General features: G+C 42.5%; 1 protein-coding gene across 8 annotated transcripts in view; it reads right to left on the reverse strand.

The window, feature by feature from the left end:
- Window positions 1–18,812, reverse strand: part of PTPN13 (protein tyrosine phosphatase non-receptor type 13) — a 190,446-nt gene that overhangs the window by 97,770 nt on the left and 73,864 nt on the right. For all 8 annotated transcript variants that reach the window (XM_026660490.2, XM_026660493.2, XM_026660494.2 and 5 more), the window contains exons 4-6: window positions 17,747–17,812; window positions 11,466–11,651; window positions 7,626–7,719 (exon numbers count right to left, since the gene is read on the reverse strand). In XM_026660490.2, the coding sequence (XP_026516275.1) occupies window positions 7,626–7,719; window positions 11,466–11,651; window positions 17,747–17,812 (346 nt within the window). The remainder of the gene's footprint in view (window positions 1–7,625; window positions 7,720–11,465; window positions 11,652–17,746; window positions 17,813–18,812) is intronic.

An 18,812-nucleotide genomic window follows, 5' to 3' on the forward strand; every position in this document is an offset into this window, starting at 1 on the left:
TAAATTTGTTAGTCTCTAAGGTGCCACAAGTACTCCTGTTCTTTTTGTCTTATGAAAGGAGACTCAAAGAGCTTGGCTTGTTTAGCCTAACCAAAAGAAGGCTGAAGGGAGATATGATTGCCCTCTATAAATATATCAGAGGAATAAATACCAGGGAGGGAGAGGAATTATTTAAGCTCAGTACCAATGTGGACACAAGAACAAATGGATATAAACTGACCATCAGGAAGTTTAGACTTGAAATTAGACAAAGGTTTCTAACCATCAGAGGAGTGAAGTTCTGGAACAGCCTTCCAGGGGGAGTTGTGGGGGCAAAAGACCTATCTGGCTTCAAGACTAAGCTTGATAAGTTTATGGAGAGGATGGTATAATGGGATAGCCTAATTTTGGCAATTAATTGGTCTTTGACTATTAGCGGTAAATATGCCCAATTGCTTGTGATGGGATGTTAGATGGGGTGGGATCTGAGTTATTACAGAGAATTCTTTCCTGGGTGTCTGGCTGGTGAGTCTTGCCCACATGCTCAGGGTTTAGCTGATCGCCATATTTGGGGCCGGGAAGGAATTTTCCTCCAGGGCAGATTGGCAGAGGCCCTGGGGTTTTTTCGCCTTCCTCTGCAGCGTGGGGCATGGGTCATTTCCTGGAAGATTCTCTGCATCTTGAAGTCTTTAAACCATGATTTGAGGACTTCAATGGCTCAGACACAGGTTTGATACAGGAGTGGGTGGGTGAGATTCTGTGGCCTGCGTTGTGCAGGAGGTCAGACTAGATGACCATAATGGTCCCTTCTGACCTTAAAGTCTATGATTCTATATTTGTGCATAAGAACACTTCAGCATTCTCAAGCTGATAGTGTAAACCTTGTGACACATCTATATTATATATTAGTTCCATGTGTGACAAATTTTCCTAATGACTTTCACACTGGCAATTCAGTCTCAAGTCCACACAAATGATAAACTGTATAATATAAAAAGGAGATAGGACAACATTGTCCTTTATTTACTTTTCGATAGCACATTTGTATGTTGGCTTTCTACCCGAGGTTCCTCATTCCAGGCCTATCATTAATGTAATTGGTACTAAATTCAAGTTCTTGCTTTGCCAGAGGCTAGAAGCTCTGTCCTTAAGGGAAGCTGAGCTACACGGATATTGACAGAATTAGTACCAATGATAGGAACATAGCTATAAAAATAGAAATATCAAAGGTGTAAATTCTCTGGAGTCTACTGCAGACTGGTTGTCACTCAGTAAGTTACAGATGCTCCCAGGGTTACGCAAGACCCGATTTACTCAAATTCGCACTTACGGAAAAAGTTCCATAAGCCAGAAATAGGATTTTCAAGTTGCGGAAATTTATGCGTAACATACGGGTATACGTTTCTGACTTACGCAAAATTCGAGTTACGCAAGGCTTTCCGGAATGGAATAATTGCATAAGTCGGGGGTGTCTGTATTCTATAATCATCTCTCTTCGCTCCTTGCTGGTTTTTAAATGGTTTACAGAGCTGAAATGCCAAATTGGAACTGAGAATTATTCTCATTCAGGGTTACTATCCTGATTCCGTACTCCCTAGGAACTGAATACAGTGGGAATCAGGTACAGCAGCTACCAAAGAGGAGGAGAACCTGTAAATTGGAAGATGGTGTTGAGAGCAAGATGTATTGCGGAACAGAACTGAAAGCTAGCACCAGGAGGTGAAGGACTGGGAGAAGACGCTGGGAATCAGGAGGGCATGCATCTTAGGCAGAAGAAAAGGCTTAGGATTTGAACACAATGTGGACCAGAAGGGAAAACCAGCTCGGGAGCAGGACAAGCAGCCAACAGAGGGAGAAAAGAAAGGAATCTGGGTTCGTCTCTTAAAAGACAGGGAAGGAAAAAGGACTTAATGTAGTAAGAACACAGTTATTTTGTTTTTGACATCTGAGGGAATTGTGTGCCAAAAAATTAAAAATTATGGGCACAATATTTTTTAATTCTGCAAATTTTATTTGTCAATAAATAAATGTGGCTCCAGCATGGCAGTGGGGATCACAGGCCCTGACTGCATTGAGGTGGGAGATCACCCTAAACCCCCACCTTCCTCGGTACAGGAACTCGGCAGTGAGGTTGCACCTGACCCTGACAGTGTAAGGGCTGGGCCTGTCCCAGAAACACCCCGGGGCCCTGCCTCTCTGTGCCAGGCGCACCAGGTATGGATGGGCAGGCTCAGTCCAGCAAGAGCCAAGTGTAGAGAGGCTTAGTGTGGGGAGATCCAGGTGCGGGGCGAGAGGTTTCTGTGTGGGGCAATCTGGGTGTGGGTGGCTCAGTGGGAGATCTGGATGCACAGGGGCTTGTTGGGGGGTTCCGGATGCAGGGGTAATGGGATTCTGCAGGGGATCCAGGTGAAGGTGGTTGGGGCTCAGCGGGGGGGTCTGGGTGTGGGGGGCTTACAGGGCAGGTCCAGGTGCTGGGGGAGTGGGGCTTGATGGGTGGGGGTCCAGGTGCAGCTGGTTGGGGATCAGTGGGGTCTGGGTGTGAGGGGCTCGTCAGAGGGGTCCAGGTGGGGGGAGGTGGGGCTTGTCAGGGTGAGGGTTCGATGGGCCTGCTTAACAGAGGAGCCCCAACTGCTGCTGAGGGGATGCCACATGCTGGGCTCCTGCTTCCCCTATCCCCTTTTCTTCTCCATCCCCCTCACCTCACTCCCACATTCCCCTCCCCCTGCTCTATTCCACCCCCTTCCTTCCCCACTGCCTTTTCCCACCACCCCCACCCCTTACCCAGCCCCACCCCAGGCACTCACTGTTTCACAGAAAACAGAAAGGCTCCCAGCACACAGAAGGGGAGCACAACTGGCACTAGGACTCAGGAGGTGGCTTCAGCTGCTCAGTCAGCAGAGCTGAGAGACAGCCTCCTTCAGCTGGGGAGCTCTGTGCTTGCAGAAATGGGGGGGCAGTGGCACGTAACCCCATGTGCCCACCATACCTCACCTCGGTTTGGAGGGAATCCCCCACAAAAACTGAGCCCTTGGTCACCCCTGTGACACTACACCCATATTCTTCATAGAGATATTGTTATGGTATGATTATGGCATAACTATGATGTATTTTATACAAGATAGGTCATGTGAGATATCATTGAAAAGGTTATGTTTTACTGAATATGATTATCCTATTTGTATGCATGGATTATTTTAGCATCTGAAGTTAGGAATATTGTCTATGCATCTATTACAAATGTGTTTACACCTGGGGAACGCCCACTAGGCAGAATGCAATGAATCTAGATGGCTGGCTGGGAGGGGCCATTAGGGAGAACAATAGGTCTTAGAAGATGCTAATCTCCCACCAGTGAGCCTTCCTGAGGACACTACAAACAGCCTCCTAGACATGGCTACTATGGCCCTACAGGGACATGTGACCAAGTCATCCGGTACAGGACTCCATCTTGGAGTACCAGTGTTTTTCCACGGAAAGGTGTGGGAACCAACTAAGCCTGGAGACAAAGGGTTCCCACCATATGCAAAAACTATTTAAGACAGGGAGTGACATCACTGTGGTTCTTCTTCACTGACTCCCTGCCCGAGAAGATTGCTGGAAACACCTAAGAAACAAGGACTGAACTGAGAGAGGGGGCGAATTTCATGAGTTCTCTGTGCAGCACAAGACGGTATAATTTTGGGTTGACCCTTCAAAAGGGTGTGTGCACTTGAGTAACTGGGCAGTTCCTTAGCTGAGCCTTCCTATGCAGAGCTGATCTCAGCATCTGTGTGAAGCTGCAGCTGGGTGTGTCTTCACCTGTATGTGTGCTGGAAGGGGACTGAGAACCTATCAAAGCAGTGCAGTGTAAAGGGAGTCCAGGCTGGTGGGTCAGGTGGGCTCAGTGGTATCCCGGTTCCAAGTGGCAACCCATCAGAGCTGCTCCTCCCAACGCGGCTTCCCTTTGGTTCCCTGCCATTTTCTGCAGGGAAGCACAGGAATTCTTCGGGGGGACGGGGCATTTTCTGCTGGCATACAGTCACACAGAATCTCCCCAGGAGTAAAAGTTTTTATAGCCAGAGGGAACCTTATCCATATAACACCAGCCTAGCACAGAAGTGGGTTTGGTAGCTGAAATACACAGTCACAAGTTGATAGCACCATCTGTTCAGAGAGGGGAAAGAGACACAGAAGAACTATTTCTTGAATTAATCCGTTGAGAGTCAGATTTTGAGGGAGGTGAATGGATTATGCTCACTCTACAACAATGATGCCTGGACATTCAAAATGATGTCAAGCATTTATACAGCACTTGTGCTTGTCATCTGAATATATGGGAGCCAAAGGATGGTTCCACTTCTTTTGCTTATTCATTTTTTCCTATCTTCTCTTATCTTTCATTTCCTCTTTCTTCAGAAAGCTTCTTTTCTCTCTTTCTGTGGTGTGGTTTGAGAGATGGGTATATTGTAATCTTGGGAAGGATGAACAACATTTTAGGTATTTGCAGAATGGAATGGCTCCAGGGAATGATAATGAGACAGTGAGCATTTCATCACCTACGTAGAACTGGCTCAAACCTGAAAGCTGGCTGGTGGTCTATATGAAATATATTGGGGGTCTCCACCACCTCTCATCACACATCCATATCACAAAAATCCCTACAATTGTATTGCTGGTGGTGATCTTACAGAAGGGCAAGGACGGAAAGGACATAGTCACTGAATCACATTGTCACTCCTCCTTCTCAGGTTGAGGTATGTTAAGTGAGCACTATAACCTGGTTAAATAGAAAGTAGTGTCTTATATGGGCCTTATCGCCATGGTACCTGTTGCTACCATGATGTACTTGCTCTGTGGATAGAGGACTTTAGTTTCCAGTCCAGCACCTTCCATAAGCACTACATGCACTTGGTGTGTGGGCGCGTGTAAATAGCACAGGCTCATTAGACAACATGACATCCCCTGGATAGGAGAACATAGCACAGAAGAGGAGTACTGACTTGGATCAAGAGATCCCTTACCAACTTGAGGGTGGTGAGCTTGCTTACTGAGAGTGGCTGTGTAACGTGTACTCTTCCACCTCAAGGAAATCCTAATGAACACTCTTCTTCACTCCAGGAGACCACAAGATAAATCAGCACTAAAAGAATCTTGTTATTTTTGGCATCTTGGAGCGTACAATGCGGGGTATGAAGCCAAGTGAAGGCACAGTGGTCAGCCAATCTTTTAACTCTGCAGAACCTCAGGGAGCCAGATGCTGCATCTCAGCTGAACTTTCTGAGTAAATATTGTTTTTTAAATTCCCTTCTTAACCAGTTCAAAAGAGCAGGTATCATATGTACCGAGCAATGCAAAGAAAGCAGGGTGAGGGGAAGAATATCCTGTCCTATGTTGTTTTATAAATAAATCATACAGGTTACAGTGGGAAAACACCTGTTAGATCATCTCATCCTTCCCCTGCAAATACAAGGTATAGTCCTGTAGTGGGGCGGACTGCCCCACTCCCTGAGAATTTAGGCTGCAGCAGGCCAGTGGACCTGCGCAGATGGGCAGCCAATCAGAAAAGGGCTTATTGTGAGCCAATCAGAGCCCAGATTGGAGGCAGCCAATCAGGGCCGGGCTCAGCCCTATAAAAAGGCTGCTCAGGGAGAGAGCAGTCAGTCTGTCCCAGGCTTTGGAGAGGGGAAGGTCTGTCTCCAGAGGTGGGAGACTAGCACCTGGGACAGCGCAGTGCTGGGCAGGCCAGGGGGAGCAGAAAGAAACTCCAGCCCGCTGGGGAAGGGCCTAGCCAGTGCGAGGGGCCTAAGGGGAAACGGCCCAGGGACGTGGACAGATGGAGGGAGAGAAGGAGGGCAGGACAGCTGCCACTAAAGGGTCCCTGGGTTGGGACCCAGAGTAGTGGGGGGGGCCTGGGTCTCCCCCTTGCCTTACACCCGGCCAATGGGACTGGCCGTTTTGGGCTGCACCAACCCCCTGCCAAGAGGTGTGTGACTTTGGGGGTGCAGTTGCCCACATTGGCCGGGGCGTAGAGAGACAGCTGATTGACCCCCCCCCCGGAAGGGAGCGAGGATGGACTAAGGGGCACTGCCGGAGGGCAGTGGCTCGAAGAGGACGCCGCGAGCTTGGGAGCAATGCGGGTCTAGACACGCCAACCGAGGGCGAGACAACGGGTGGGACACCACCAGGAGAGGGTGCTCCACTGGACTGAGCTAATTCCCGGAAGTAACCAGCAGGAGGCAACAGGTGGTGAGTTCCAACACCGTTACACGTCCCTAGAGAGAGGATACGCTAGACATTAAACAGATACTACTGCACACTAGAACTGAGCCAGAAACCCGTGAAGATGCTATAACAAGATGGCTTGTTATAGTACCAATCTCTGACGTTAAGCAGTAAAACCCAAACATAACTATATGTTAACAACAAAGCTTAGGACTGTAAAGACATAAAATTACTTCTGCTAAAGACCGTCTTATAAGTTATGTGTATACGAACAAAAAGAAACAATCAAACAAATAGGAAATCCACACTCATTTGAGAAGAAGAGATTTTAAGTTAAGGACAATTAGATTTCTTGTGGTGGTGGTGGTGGGGGGGGAGAACAAACAAATGTTGCAAAAAAAGCTAAGGTACTAAGTACTATATTATGGCTGTAGAAATCACATGCGATGGAACGTGCGAGGGTGAGACAAAAGGGATACTGCATCATCAACTGTTCCTAAGGGCATACTGCCTGTAGAGGACAGCAGGGAAAAAAAATCAGCAAAGGAGGGCTCTTAAGAAAAACTCCACCTCTTATTTGGAAGAGCAGCCTACCATTCCGTCCCAGCACCTAGCCCTGAAGCCCCAGTCAGTACAGAATGGTTGCAGGGCCATGGCCCTGCCTAGTTTTGCCTTCTTTGTGGTTTTTAGCACTACTGGCGATCCTAGTAGCTATCTTGATGCTTGTAATCCCTTCCAGGCTACTATGTTTTTTAAACAACACAAAAGTAACAAGAAGAGCTGAACAACAGAGTTTTTGTACCCCGTTTGGTGGTGGCAAATGGGCAAAGACTGACAGTAACATGTGAAGAGTTGAACACCTTATGTACCTTCTGCGCAATGATAAATCTGAGCAATTGTGTCCATTCACTGTTTGAGAAGTGAGCAGTAACTGCTGGTAGTGAGATACTACATTTGAATGCATGTATTTTTAGGGTAGAATTGACCATTATGATCGTTTAGTCTGGACTTCTGCACAATGCAGGAAAAATGAGTCCTGGTTCAAACCCATAATTTCTGGTTGACCTAGACAATAATTTTTAGAAGACATTTAGTCTTGATTTAAAGATTTCAAGTGATGGCAAATTGTTCCAGTGGTTAATTATTCTATATCAGATATCTCACTCAAGATATCTGGCATGTGAATAAACCCAAGCTCAACACACAGTTGGAACTGCATGTCTTTAAAAATTACATTCTACACAATTCTTATTCACATGCCATCAATGGGACTTAAGTATGCACGTAAGTGTTTAGCTGAACTGTGATCTCTGGTGTACTAATCCTCAGGCTTCTGAGAATGTGAATATGAGTTCTCCCTCTCCTACTACACTCATTTGGCAGACTAAGCATCCTAGATTTCTTCCATAAGGCTTTCATCATCCTGACCACCAAGGAGCATTTACCTGTGGGAAGTCCCTTCCCTCTCAGCCTATCCCGAATGGCCTGGCTTCTGTCTGTCTGCAATTTTCTTTCTCCGTTGCAGGAAAGCTGATCGACCTGTAAACAGGCAGTAATACAAAGTCAAGTGTTCTGAAAAGACCACGTTAGCATGAAGACTGGATACTTCAGGACAAAAGGCCAGCACATTTAGCAGGTCATTGTCTTTCTCAGGCAAATAAATGTTCAACAGAAGTAATATACAGTATTTACATTAGTTTGTCTGTGGAAATTCAGAATTTCTTCATTGAATTGGGATTATCAATTTGGATTTCCCCCAGGGTTATGTTTTAGGAACCCTTTCCTTATTAGTATCACTTTGTTCAATACATGTTTGGCATACTTTCCCCCCAAATAAACAGAAAATAATTCCATAAATCTACAACATAAATATGTTCCATTACAGTAAATTGAAACTAGAAGAATTAAAATAGCTTTAGATATTCCAGGATGTGCCTATTCAGGGTTAGTTTGCTAAATTATGGTTTTACCTACTATTAAATGCAAGCTTGTGGATGATCTTTTAATCTAGTACCCACAGTGGCTATATTGGATGCCCATACAGTAGCTTTAATAATTTCAGGAAAGTGTTTCCTTCAGTGTTTCCATAATTCAAAGAACAAAAAAGGAAATTCCAACTCTTGAGATATTTTATCACAGCTTCCCAACTTTTAAAAATAAATGTTAATTCAATATATATATTTATCTGATTCTGGATACTTGCATACAAATAATTCAAAGAATCTTTTAAAATTGCACTGATAATTTTTTACTCTAGCTTTTCTGTAAATTAGAAACTAACTAAAGAATTAGGATTGCAGTTTGTGAAAAATCAAGCTACTCTCTATCTAGTACAATTACAATGCAACCCAACTAATATTAAATAGGTTCTATCAGTGATCTCCCCATTCACCCTTTACAAAATATTTTAAAAAGGAAATGCACCCAATGACATTTTAAAATATTTTGCATTTCAATGGATAATCTCCTATACAGTTCAAGAGGAAACTGGGGGGAGGGATAGCTCAGTGGTTTGAGCATTGGCCTGCTAAACCCAGGGTTGTGAGTTCAATCCTTGAGGGGGCCACTTGGGGATCTGGGGCAAAATCAGTACTTGGTCCTGCTAGTGAAGGCAGGGGGCTGGACTCGATGACCTTTCAAGGTCCCTTCCAGTTCTAGGAGATGGGATATCTCCATTAATTTCTTTCTTTCTTTCTTTCTATTTACAGTACAATGCCTAATCAGGTCAACAGATATGTACAGGAACAGATTTCTAAACTGGATGCTCATATAATCCTGAGCAAGAGCAGCACAGTTTCCATATATAAACAGTGTATGTACATCATTAAGTTGGCGTTTCAAGGATATGTACAGAAACAAACAGCAACAGGACCTATTTGTGTACAATGGAATGAAACTGGGGAGTGAAGACTAGCTCAGTGCATAAAGAAAACAACCGCACCACGATGTCACCAACGTTCTGATGATACCCGGTTCTATTTTCCTTTCTTGTTTAGTGTGAATAATGTGATCTCAGATATTCCAATGACTTGGTGAAACAGGGAGATGGACGAAAGACAGCTGGCTAAGACTAGGCTCAGGCAAAACATAGGTGATGTTGATTGGTAGAGGGAAACAGAAGAACTAGCAGAATCTCAACAAGCAACACCTCAACTGAAGTTTTTTTTAATACCCCTCCCACTTATTAAGGGGCTTTGGAGGGATTCACCTTTGATCCTGGAACTTACAGATAGGCATTTTCAGCCACTACTACCTTTTCCATCGATGCTGGCCAAGATAAAGGGCTGGTCAAAGTCATTCACATCTTTGTCACCTCCAGGCTAATGCTATGCTAATGCACTATTAGCTGGGACTGACTATGAAAGCCATATGGCAATTAAGACTGATACAACATAGATCATCAACTCACCTGCTAAGCAAGAGACATCATACAAGACCATTCACACTAGTGCTCTGCACTCTACTGGTTGCCTGTAGGTCACAATCCAACCCCATTTTAAAAGCTCTGAATTTGCTGGGGCCTGGTTGTCTCAATTACTGCCTCTTGCTCTGCATTGTAGAAGAACAGCTACACTGAGTTACCATGGAGGAGCTCAGATACCACACTGATGATCATTGGGGAGAGAGAGAGAGAGATTCAGCTGCCATGCTTAGGCTGCCAGAGAGCAGAGTATGCCTCACAGCGCTCTCTCTGGAGGGCCTGTGGGTATGGAATCAGTGATGGCTGGAGATTCAACTGAGCCAGAGTCATATCTCTTCATGCAGCAAATTACCAACCAGATTAGCAAGGCCCTGACATCACTGGAATCTCCCATCTCAAGAAACAGGATATCAAGCAATGCGCTTTTCCGTGATCATACTGGTGGCATGTGTCCAGGGATCCATTTTTACACCAGCTATATCTGAGTGGTATCCGCGAGAACTGAAACGGCCATGAGGTCGGCCTCCAAAGAGGTGGGATGATTTCCTAACAAGGAGATATGGACAAGCATGGCGAAGGATGGCCAGAGCGAGAGAAGACATGTTGTGATTGGCTCAGTCTTAACTGATGAAGGACCGACAGTCTACACAGTAATAACTTCCAAAAGGTTGAAGCAGTAGAATACTGTAGTACAGGGATCCCCAACGCGGCACCCGGGCACCCACCTGGGCATCTAAGTGCGCCCGCGTACTGGCTGGCGGACGAGCATCTGCCAAAATGCCACCGAGAAGCAGCGTCATCCAGAGGCATTGCTGCCGAAATGCCGCCGATTTTCGGCGGCATCGCCTATTGACATTGCCGCTTCTCGGCGGCATTTCGGCGGATGCTCGTCCGCCACCACGGTCCTCCGTGGCTCATCGTCTGGCACCCGCCAGACGAAAAAGGTTGGGGACCACTGCTGTAGTAACATAGCAGTGAATCAGAACCACAGTATTCAAGACCTATGGTCCAGCAATTCTGTAGAAATACTTTGCTTGAGTTGTCTGCCATTATTAGAGATAATTTATAAATGAAAAATACTGGGAGAAGTACTGTTTGGCACCATTAACAGTTAGTAAGCTCCATTTCTATTCAGAGTCCTAAAATTATTTAACCATCCCATGAATATGTTGTAACACTGTAGCGAAGGGAGAGGTTGCCAGTCGGGAATGGTAACTTTATGAGATGAGTTAATGTAGTTCCTTTTACATATGAAAATAGTAAGTGTCTGTGTCATAATAATATGAATTCCCTGTCAGTAATAATGGCTGACAGCTGGGTAGAATCTCAGAAGAACTTAAGTCTGGTGACACATTCCCTTATTTCCTTCAATAAACAACTGTCCATAACAGAATTTAAAATGTATAAGAGAAATCCAGTTAGCTAAAACAAGTGTCTTAAACACCTGCCCCATAGCATCTATTCCAATTTTTGTTTTTTATCATCACATTTTCCTATTTTTAAAAAAACGTTTCTCCCCATTGCTGTGTGGAAGACCCAACACAACGAGAAACTGACCTTACCAGGGAAACGGCAAAAGTGACCACATATAGTGCTGCCAAATGCATAGTCAACTAACAAAAATTAGAGACCACAATGTTTTCCATTAATCTTTCAGTAATTGCTCTTTCTGGTGCTGCTTGTGATAAAAGCAGGTAAAAAACATTCAGACAGAAGTGTAATTTTTAGACTGAGTGTCCCTTTAATATAAGCTGGGAAAAATTACAAACAAGAAGCAAGACTGGTTGGAGAGAGACTTTGAACCAATTTCTTCACTGTGTTTTTGCAATTCTCAGTTATTGCTCAACTGCTTGTAAACACTTACCCCAGAGAGGCCTCCCAGAACCAGTTTAACCAACTGTTTCACATAGGAGAAAGAAGGTGCACAATTACTGTTCCTTATGTGGGCACTGCAGGCATCCAGAACCGTCCGTACAGACACACGGGCATAAAAGACATCTTCGCACATGCCAAGCAGTATGCTGTTTAGGTGATCCCCAAGTTTGATAGGCTGATTACAGAGGAGAGGAGGAATAAAAAAAAACAAAAAAAACAGCACTTAAATATCTATCAACCACATATGCAAATAGGTTGATTTTCTAAAGTTTCAAATTACTTGCAATACTAATTCATTTTGGTACTTCTGAAAATTCCATCTGATATGCTCCATCTGAAACACATCTCATTGACAGGGAAAGCAGTATGATCTAGTGGTTATGGTTCAGGGGATCTAAATGCAGGATATGTCACTAACCTGTTTCATCTTGGGCTATTCACACAGTCTGTAAACTGAGTATAATAATACTTGTCTACCAAGGACATTAGGGCTAATTAAGATTTTTTAAAACACAGACAGTCTTGAAAAATAACTATATTTATTGTAACTGCTAACTATAAGGGACTTGGAGACAGTATTTGCAGGAACTTGCTGATGAGATCTGACAAGTGTACTGAAAAGGCTTCTATAATCCTTTAGCTAGTCCAAGATTTTACTTCAACTGGATTTGTACTTTCATATTCCAGAAAGGTGTTGGATTGACTCATCAAGTCTCTTATGGCTAGCCATTATATTGGAGATGGCATTTATTATTACTCAAGATTATCAAATGTTTAAAAATCCTTTCCAGAGTCCAGAAAAGTTTTTAGATATTATTAGAAAAGGGGCAGGACTGAGGGAGCAAAGTGATTGGCTACGTAAGTGAAGCCCTGCAATTATGGGACAACACCCATAGGGTTGGGAACTACTTAGCCTTAATTTTTTCCCAACCAAACAGTCATATTCTAAGTGGAATAACACTCCAGGGTATGCAGTAGTCAGTGATAACACCACTTCCCAGACACTGTAGGCACTTGGCCTTCAGCACTGTGTCTCACTAGCACCCAAGGTGGGCGGTTATCAAAGAAATACATGCCCTGTCGTGTGTTGTTCTTTACTGAGCACATTAAGTTTCACAGTATTTCTTTCCATTTATTTTTGAAGCTTATTATAAAAATTTATTCGGCATCACCCTGATTTAACATACAGAATTCATATAGGGTTTTAGCATATACACACTAATAGGAACTACTGTCTTTCAATACTTTTTTTTTTTTTTAAGGGAACAATTTTTCTTTCTCTCGAATCACAGAAATCATTCTTGCATGAAACCTGGTACACAGCAAAGAAGCTAAAATAACATATTCATCAGCTAAAAACATCAACAAACATTTATAAATTGTACATCTTACATCTGTGTTACAATGGAAAAGCTTCCAGGATTAAAGACAAATTAAATGGTGAAGATTTAAATATTTTAACTTTTTATAAAGGTAGATCTGTGAGCTCTGCTGGAATGTTAGCTACTAGCACTTATCACATGCTTACAGGACAGGTAAGATAAATTCACCAGATGAAAGTTGCTCTATTCAAGGATGACAACAGTTGATTTTCTTTTTAAAGTAGCTGAAGTGCTCGCGATAGCTATAGCCAATTCCCTCCATGTTTCCATTGTACTTTTCTGTCTTCAGTGGCTCACAACTTTCTAAAACTTTCACTTTTGGGGCTGAAATTATCCATACCTGGTCTCTGCCTCAGGGTGATTCCACCCCCCTCTTCCTCCCGTTTCTTCAGATTATAAAGTAGAGCAAGTCAGCTGTTTTTAAGAATGAAGGAAAAGGGAAAAGCCCACAACACTTTCCCCATTATAAAAATATTTTGCAATCTATACTGATGTAACACACACACACACAAAAGAAGAGACAAAGAAAAAAGCAGTCTATAGTAGGGGTATATTATAAGCCACAGCCAGGGCTGAGAGGGGTTACAGAACTGCTGTGTAGCAACGCACACTCCCTCAGGCATATGGGAACAGATGATCCATCCTTTTAATGAGCACAGTTTGCTTTCTCCCATATAAGTCCTGTTCTGCTGGATGGTGCGTACGCAGGGGTGGAGACACAGTCTCTTCCTTTATGGAATCTAGTGTCATTACCCGCACTAGGACTCTTCAAATCCTGATAATCAAGCATATAAAGGACCGGGGATTAGGCATAGTCCCAGAATTGGAGCCCAAAAGAACTGGGAGATCTTTGTATCCTCTTCCCACAACTTGTACACCCGCATAGGGTCAGCCACAGTCTGGTCCTTACCATTAGCTACAGAACGTAGAAAATGAAGGAAAGAATTGCAAGCCCCTCAGAGCAGGGACTGTCTTTTTGCTCTATGTTTGTACAATGTCTAGCACAATGGGGTCCTGGTCCATGACTAGGGCTCTTGGGCACGACGGTAATACAAATAATAAATAATAATAATTGGTCTTGGGTCTCATGGTTAAGGCACTGGATTGGGATTCAATTCCAGGTCTGCCACAAACTTCCAGGATGACATTGGGCAAGTTACAGTCTCTCTCTGTGTCTCAATTTGCCCTAGGTAAAATGGGATTCATAATACTCTCACATTTTTGTCAGTCTTGTCTATTTAAAGTGTTAATTCTTCAGAATGGGGACTGTCTCTTATTATGGAACTCACCTACCACAATGCAACCATGATCTCTGTTGGCATCTCAAGAAGCTACGGTTATATAAATCATATTGAAGGAATGCATTTTTCTAAAAATATCCTAGTAGCTACAGAACACATCAATACTATCATGAAAGAGATGACATTTTGTAAACGCCGAAAGCATGTGCTTTGAATGAAGAAGTCAACGACAATCTGTAACCACCCAAAGAGTCCATTAGCACAGCATAATGAACTTCTGGATGAAACTCTTCAGAGCATGCTTTGTTTTTCCATTCTAACCAAATGATCCCTGCATGCAACTAGATTATTCTTTGGTTTTGGGAGGAAATAATGGTTTTTAAGTGTCGGTTTTCTTTTTTAGGTTATAATATCACCAAAGCCACACTATAGTTACAGTAATGAAGGCATTCATTATAAATCCCTATGTTCAATAGCTAGTTTTTCCCAAAAATTCAGCTATTAGGGCTGAAATACCTTATACTTACTCTCAACCCCAGAGGCAATTTTATTTTATTATCCAAGTTTAGAGAGAAAACCCATGGTATATATTTCTCAAGGACGAAAATGTTTTTTTATGCTTAATTATTATTCTGGTCTGTGACAAACACAATTTGGAGTTAAAACACCCAGATTTGGCATAGATATAATCCTCAGGAAAAAGTGTGGGTGCGCTAAGAGATAAAACAGTTAAAAATAAAATAAGGTATGAACTAATGAAAGCCAAAAATCATCAATCTTTTCCTTTTTTATTTAAGCATGTAACACGTGTGTATATATGGATATAACCAGGCTCTTGTGTAGATCTGCACAAAGAAATTTCCTCTTAAAAGCAGTGCCACACAGTCAATCATTCTGTCTCTACTAACTGCTTGCTACCTTAAAGACTGCATCAGAAGGGGTGTAACTTCTGTGGCAGCATGTATGGGTGCCTTCCTGACTGCGCTCTTTTAGATGCAGAGTATTCTGGAGTGCAGAAGCTCAGCAGGCACATTTTAAAATTAAAGGCAAAGGTAGGAAATTTCTGCAATTTTGCTTTTTCTCTCTTTCCTGACACACATCAGCATGATATCCTAAAGGGGAATTGCTGTAGTGCTGGTAAAACCAGATGCTGGAATCTCTGTTGCCACTAATGATAGAGATTTCTAGGGAGAGAAAAGGGAATAAAGTTCCTATCTTCTGTTCAGTTCTCAACTTCCATAGCCTGATTTCAAGCCAGCACTCCCATTTCTACTGCGCAAACCTAACAACTCTAAGCTGCCAGGTCATCTCTGCCCAGATCATAAAGGTGAGAAAAGCTTGTCAATGCGGGGATTGAGGTTGTGGGAAGAGAAGGAACTGCAAAGGAATATCCCCGCTAATCACAGTGGAAGAGGAGCAAAATTATCCACCACTTGCTTTTTTCTCCTCAGTTTTACCGGAGCTGTAATATGTGCCCAAGGGCCTTGATTGTCTATTTTTATTCATTTTTACTGAAAAATTCCTGGGTATTACAAAAGTATTATGTAATTTTTACCAATTTTCATCACATTTTGTACCACCCAAGTTCTTGAAAATACCAATTATGTTAAGAAAATCCAATCCATTAGATTATGTAGCTGGGTTTATGTGAATAATAGTGTAAATGCGAGGCTTCCTGTTAAAGTATGGCGATATAGTGGAAGATACACAGATGCACCTGTGTGTACATCAGTGCTTGAAACCTAATAAAAGGAGTCACTGTCCTCTCTGCCTTTGAAAATCTTTCCCTTTATTTCTCAGCCAAAACAACAGTTTTCTCCATTTAATTAGTAATAATAATACATTTTTAAGCAGCTGAGTAAGTTTTGTGCTGAAAGCTGTTCCCCCCCCCCCCCCCAATCTGAGCAGCAGTCAAGCCAAATGTATAATATCTGCATATCCCTACCTCATCACCTAATGTATTTTTTGGATACAGACTCCTAATTTTTCAGTCTCCCTCAACCATTTCAGCTATTGACTTAAAGTGTAGTTGTTGTGCGGGGGTTTGTTTGTTTGTTTTATTTTTTGTTTCCTAAGATGAAAGTGCTCTGGAAGAAGATGAGTCAAACGTTAAAGAGTAAATCCTCCCAAACCTGACTGAAGGAGTTCTGACAGCTGCACATACTGTATACGAGATAACCAAATTGAGCAATAACAACGAGGAGTCCTTGTGGCACCATAGAGACTAACAAATTTATTTGGGCCGAAGCTTTGGTAAATTTGTTAGTCTCTAACGTGCCACAAGGACTCCTAGTTGTTTTTGCTGATACAGACTAACACGGCGACCACTCTGAAATTGAGCAATGAGGTTAAGCTCTAATCAGTCCATAACTGTGTCTGCAGCCGCTAGCAAGTCAACAGCAAAGAAGTCTACTCCCTATTCTCAACAAGTACCCTCCCTTCAGAGGCAGTCATGTAATGAATTCACCCAAACATGCCTACCTTAGGCTCACAGAAATTATATTAGGGCCAAATGGAGCGCAGTGGTCAGTAGCTTTTTAAGTAAATCACAAATACTTTTTACTATATTAAAGAAATTTCAATATGACAAACAAAAATCAACCCATTTTAGAATCCCTTAATAAAACAGAAACCTGATTTTTCTTCTGATAGATTCACAGCATGATATACAAGCAAGTTGTTTTTTATAAGCCTCAAACAGCTGTGGTTCACTGGGAGACATAAGGACCAAGTTGACTCCACATAACTTCAAAGTGAAAGACAATGCCAGTGCTTTCCCCCCTTCAAACCAACACTACAGTATCCCTAATCAAGAAAAATAAAGAAGCAAACAACCAGAATAGAAACAGTGAAGAGTATTAATTAGAGAAGAATAGGAGTTTTGCCTCATAATGGACAAAGCAAGCCGCTTCACTACAAGCAAAGCTCTATGGATTCTGTGGTAAAAAGGTCTTTAATTCTACAGCAAACCCCCCTGCTCTCAGCGGCATTATGGTTAGGAGTGAATTCAGTGACAAATTCTGCAGCTGCAGGATCACAGAATACATCAAAAGTCTTTCTCTTGTCTGTTGCAGTAAGACTCTGATAAGCTCACCTTTAAGTACCCATAACTTGGAAGTCCACAGTTCAGGCACCAAGCCTCAGCATTCAAGAGGCAACTACTTCAGATATTATTATTTTACCTCGAACCCTACATATTTAGGCCTGATCCTGGGAAGGCTGAGAACCTGGAACTCCCTTTGACTGTGAAATGACTGCAATGGGAGTTGCAAATTCTCTGTACCTCTTGGGTTCGTGCCCCAACAGGCCTAATTCTGCAGCTCTTACTCATCAGAATAGTCCCATTCATATTTATAGAACTCCTCACATGAGTGAGGACTTCAGGAACGAGCCCTAAATTCTACTCCTTGGGACAACTTTTCCCCCCTCTCACAAGCTCCTTGTAATTATGTAAATTACAAAAACCCAAATTATGTAAAAACTCCCTGCTTTTCACTTAGTTTCACCAGTCCCACTAGCATCCCAAGGGTTTACCTTGCCCTGTTATTCTGTTTTTTTAGAAATGAGGAGGAGGTTATCAAACAAACCTCATTTTAAAACTTAAAAATGGTGAGATTTTATAAAAGAAGTCTTAAAAAAATACTTACTTGGCTTTGAGGGACTTCATGGTCAGCTCCCCAGTAAAGGGTCATACCAAGAGAATAAACATGAATCTGTAATACAACACAAACCATCTGTCAACTTAATGAAGGGACAATTCTGGAAATTCATCAGTATATCCATAGAGTATTAAGTGGGTGTGATGAACTTGACATTCTGAGACAGGGTGGTCCTCCCCTCCCACCTCCCCCCCCCCCCAATTAGCTGCACTATTGCACGTTTACATTTTTGACAACTAAGCTTAGACATGGACTCAATTAGTCTCCTTGCCTTGGAGAGCTTCCGAATTGTCCTTTGCCCTGGTCGTTACAGTCAGAGCAGCAAATCCTACTATGGGAAAAGACTTGAAAAAATCTTAATAATGCTCCTCTAACATTTCCATTTAGTTTTTAACCCTTCATTTAAGATTAAGCCCCAGTATACATCGATAAGATTACGACACTTGATGGTGATGAACACATTCTGAAATGCAGCAGGGCATTTCAATGCTGCAAGTCTTAAAAGGTGCATAGTTCTGAAGGTGGTGAAACACTTAGGATCACAAACACTGGCTTTTGGGTTGCCAATGGACTTTCATCTATGTACACAACATATGAGGTTGTCATCTTAAAATTTCAATCATTGTAAACTCCTCAGAGCAGTGAATGTGTTTTCCTACATATTTGTACATGTCCCAGCACAACAAATCATCCTAATGGGCGCCACTGGCCTTGCTGTAATATAAATAAATAATAATAGAAAAAAGTAGCGAATAATAATTAATCTGGATTGTTTGTATATATAATGTGGTAATGACACACTTTGTACTGGACAAATCAACTATTGTACAGTGAACGTGTGTTAGTAACAACTGTATAATTTAAAGCAAGAGGTGCATTACATAATTTTGGCAACAAGTTATATTAAAATTGAGTATAGATGCCACTTATAGGTGATTCAACCAATCCCATCTTCCCCCAACTAAAGAGAAAATACAAATTGCAGGGCAACTGGAAGCATTAGCTATATGCAGTTAGAATCACCATTAAGAAGTCAATATTTTATGTTTTTGAA

This window comes from Terrapene carolina, unplaced genomic scaffold (genome assembly GCF_002925995.2).
Source record: "Terrapene carolina triunguis isolate 2854851 unplaced genomic scaffold, T_m_triunguis-2.0 Scaffold789, whole genome shotgun sequence".
Lineage (NCBI taxonomy): Eukaryota > Metazoa > Chordata > Testudines > Emydidae > Terrapene > Terrapene triunguis.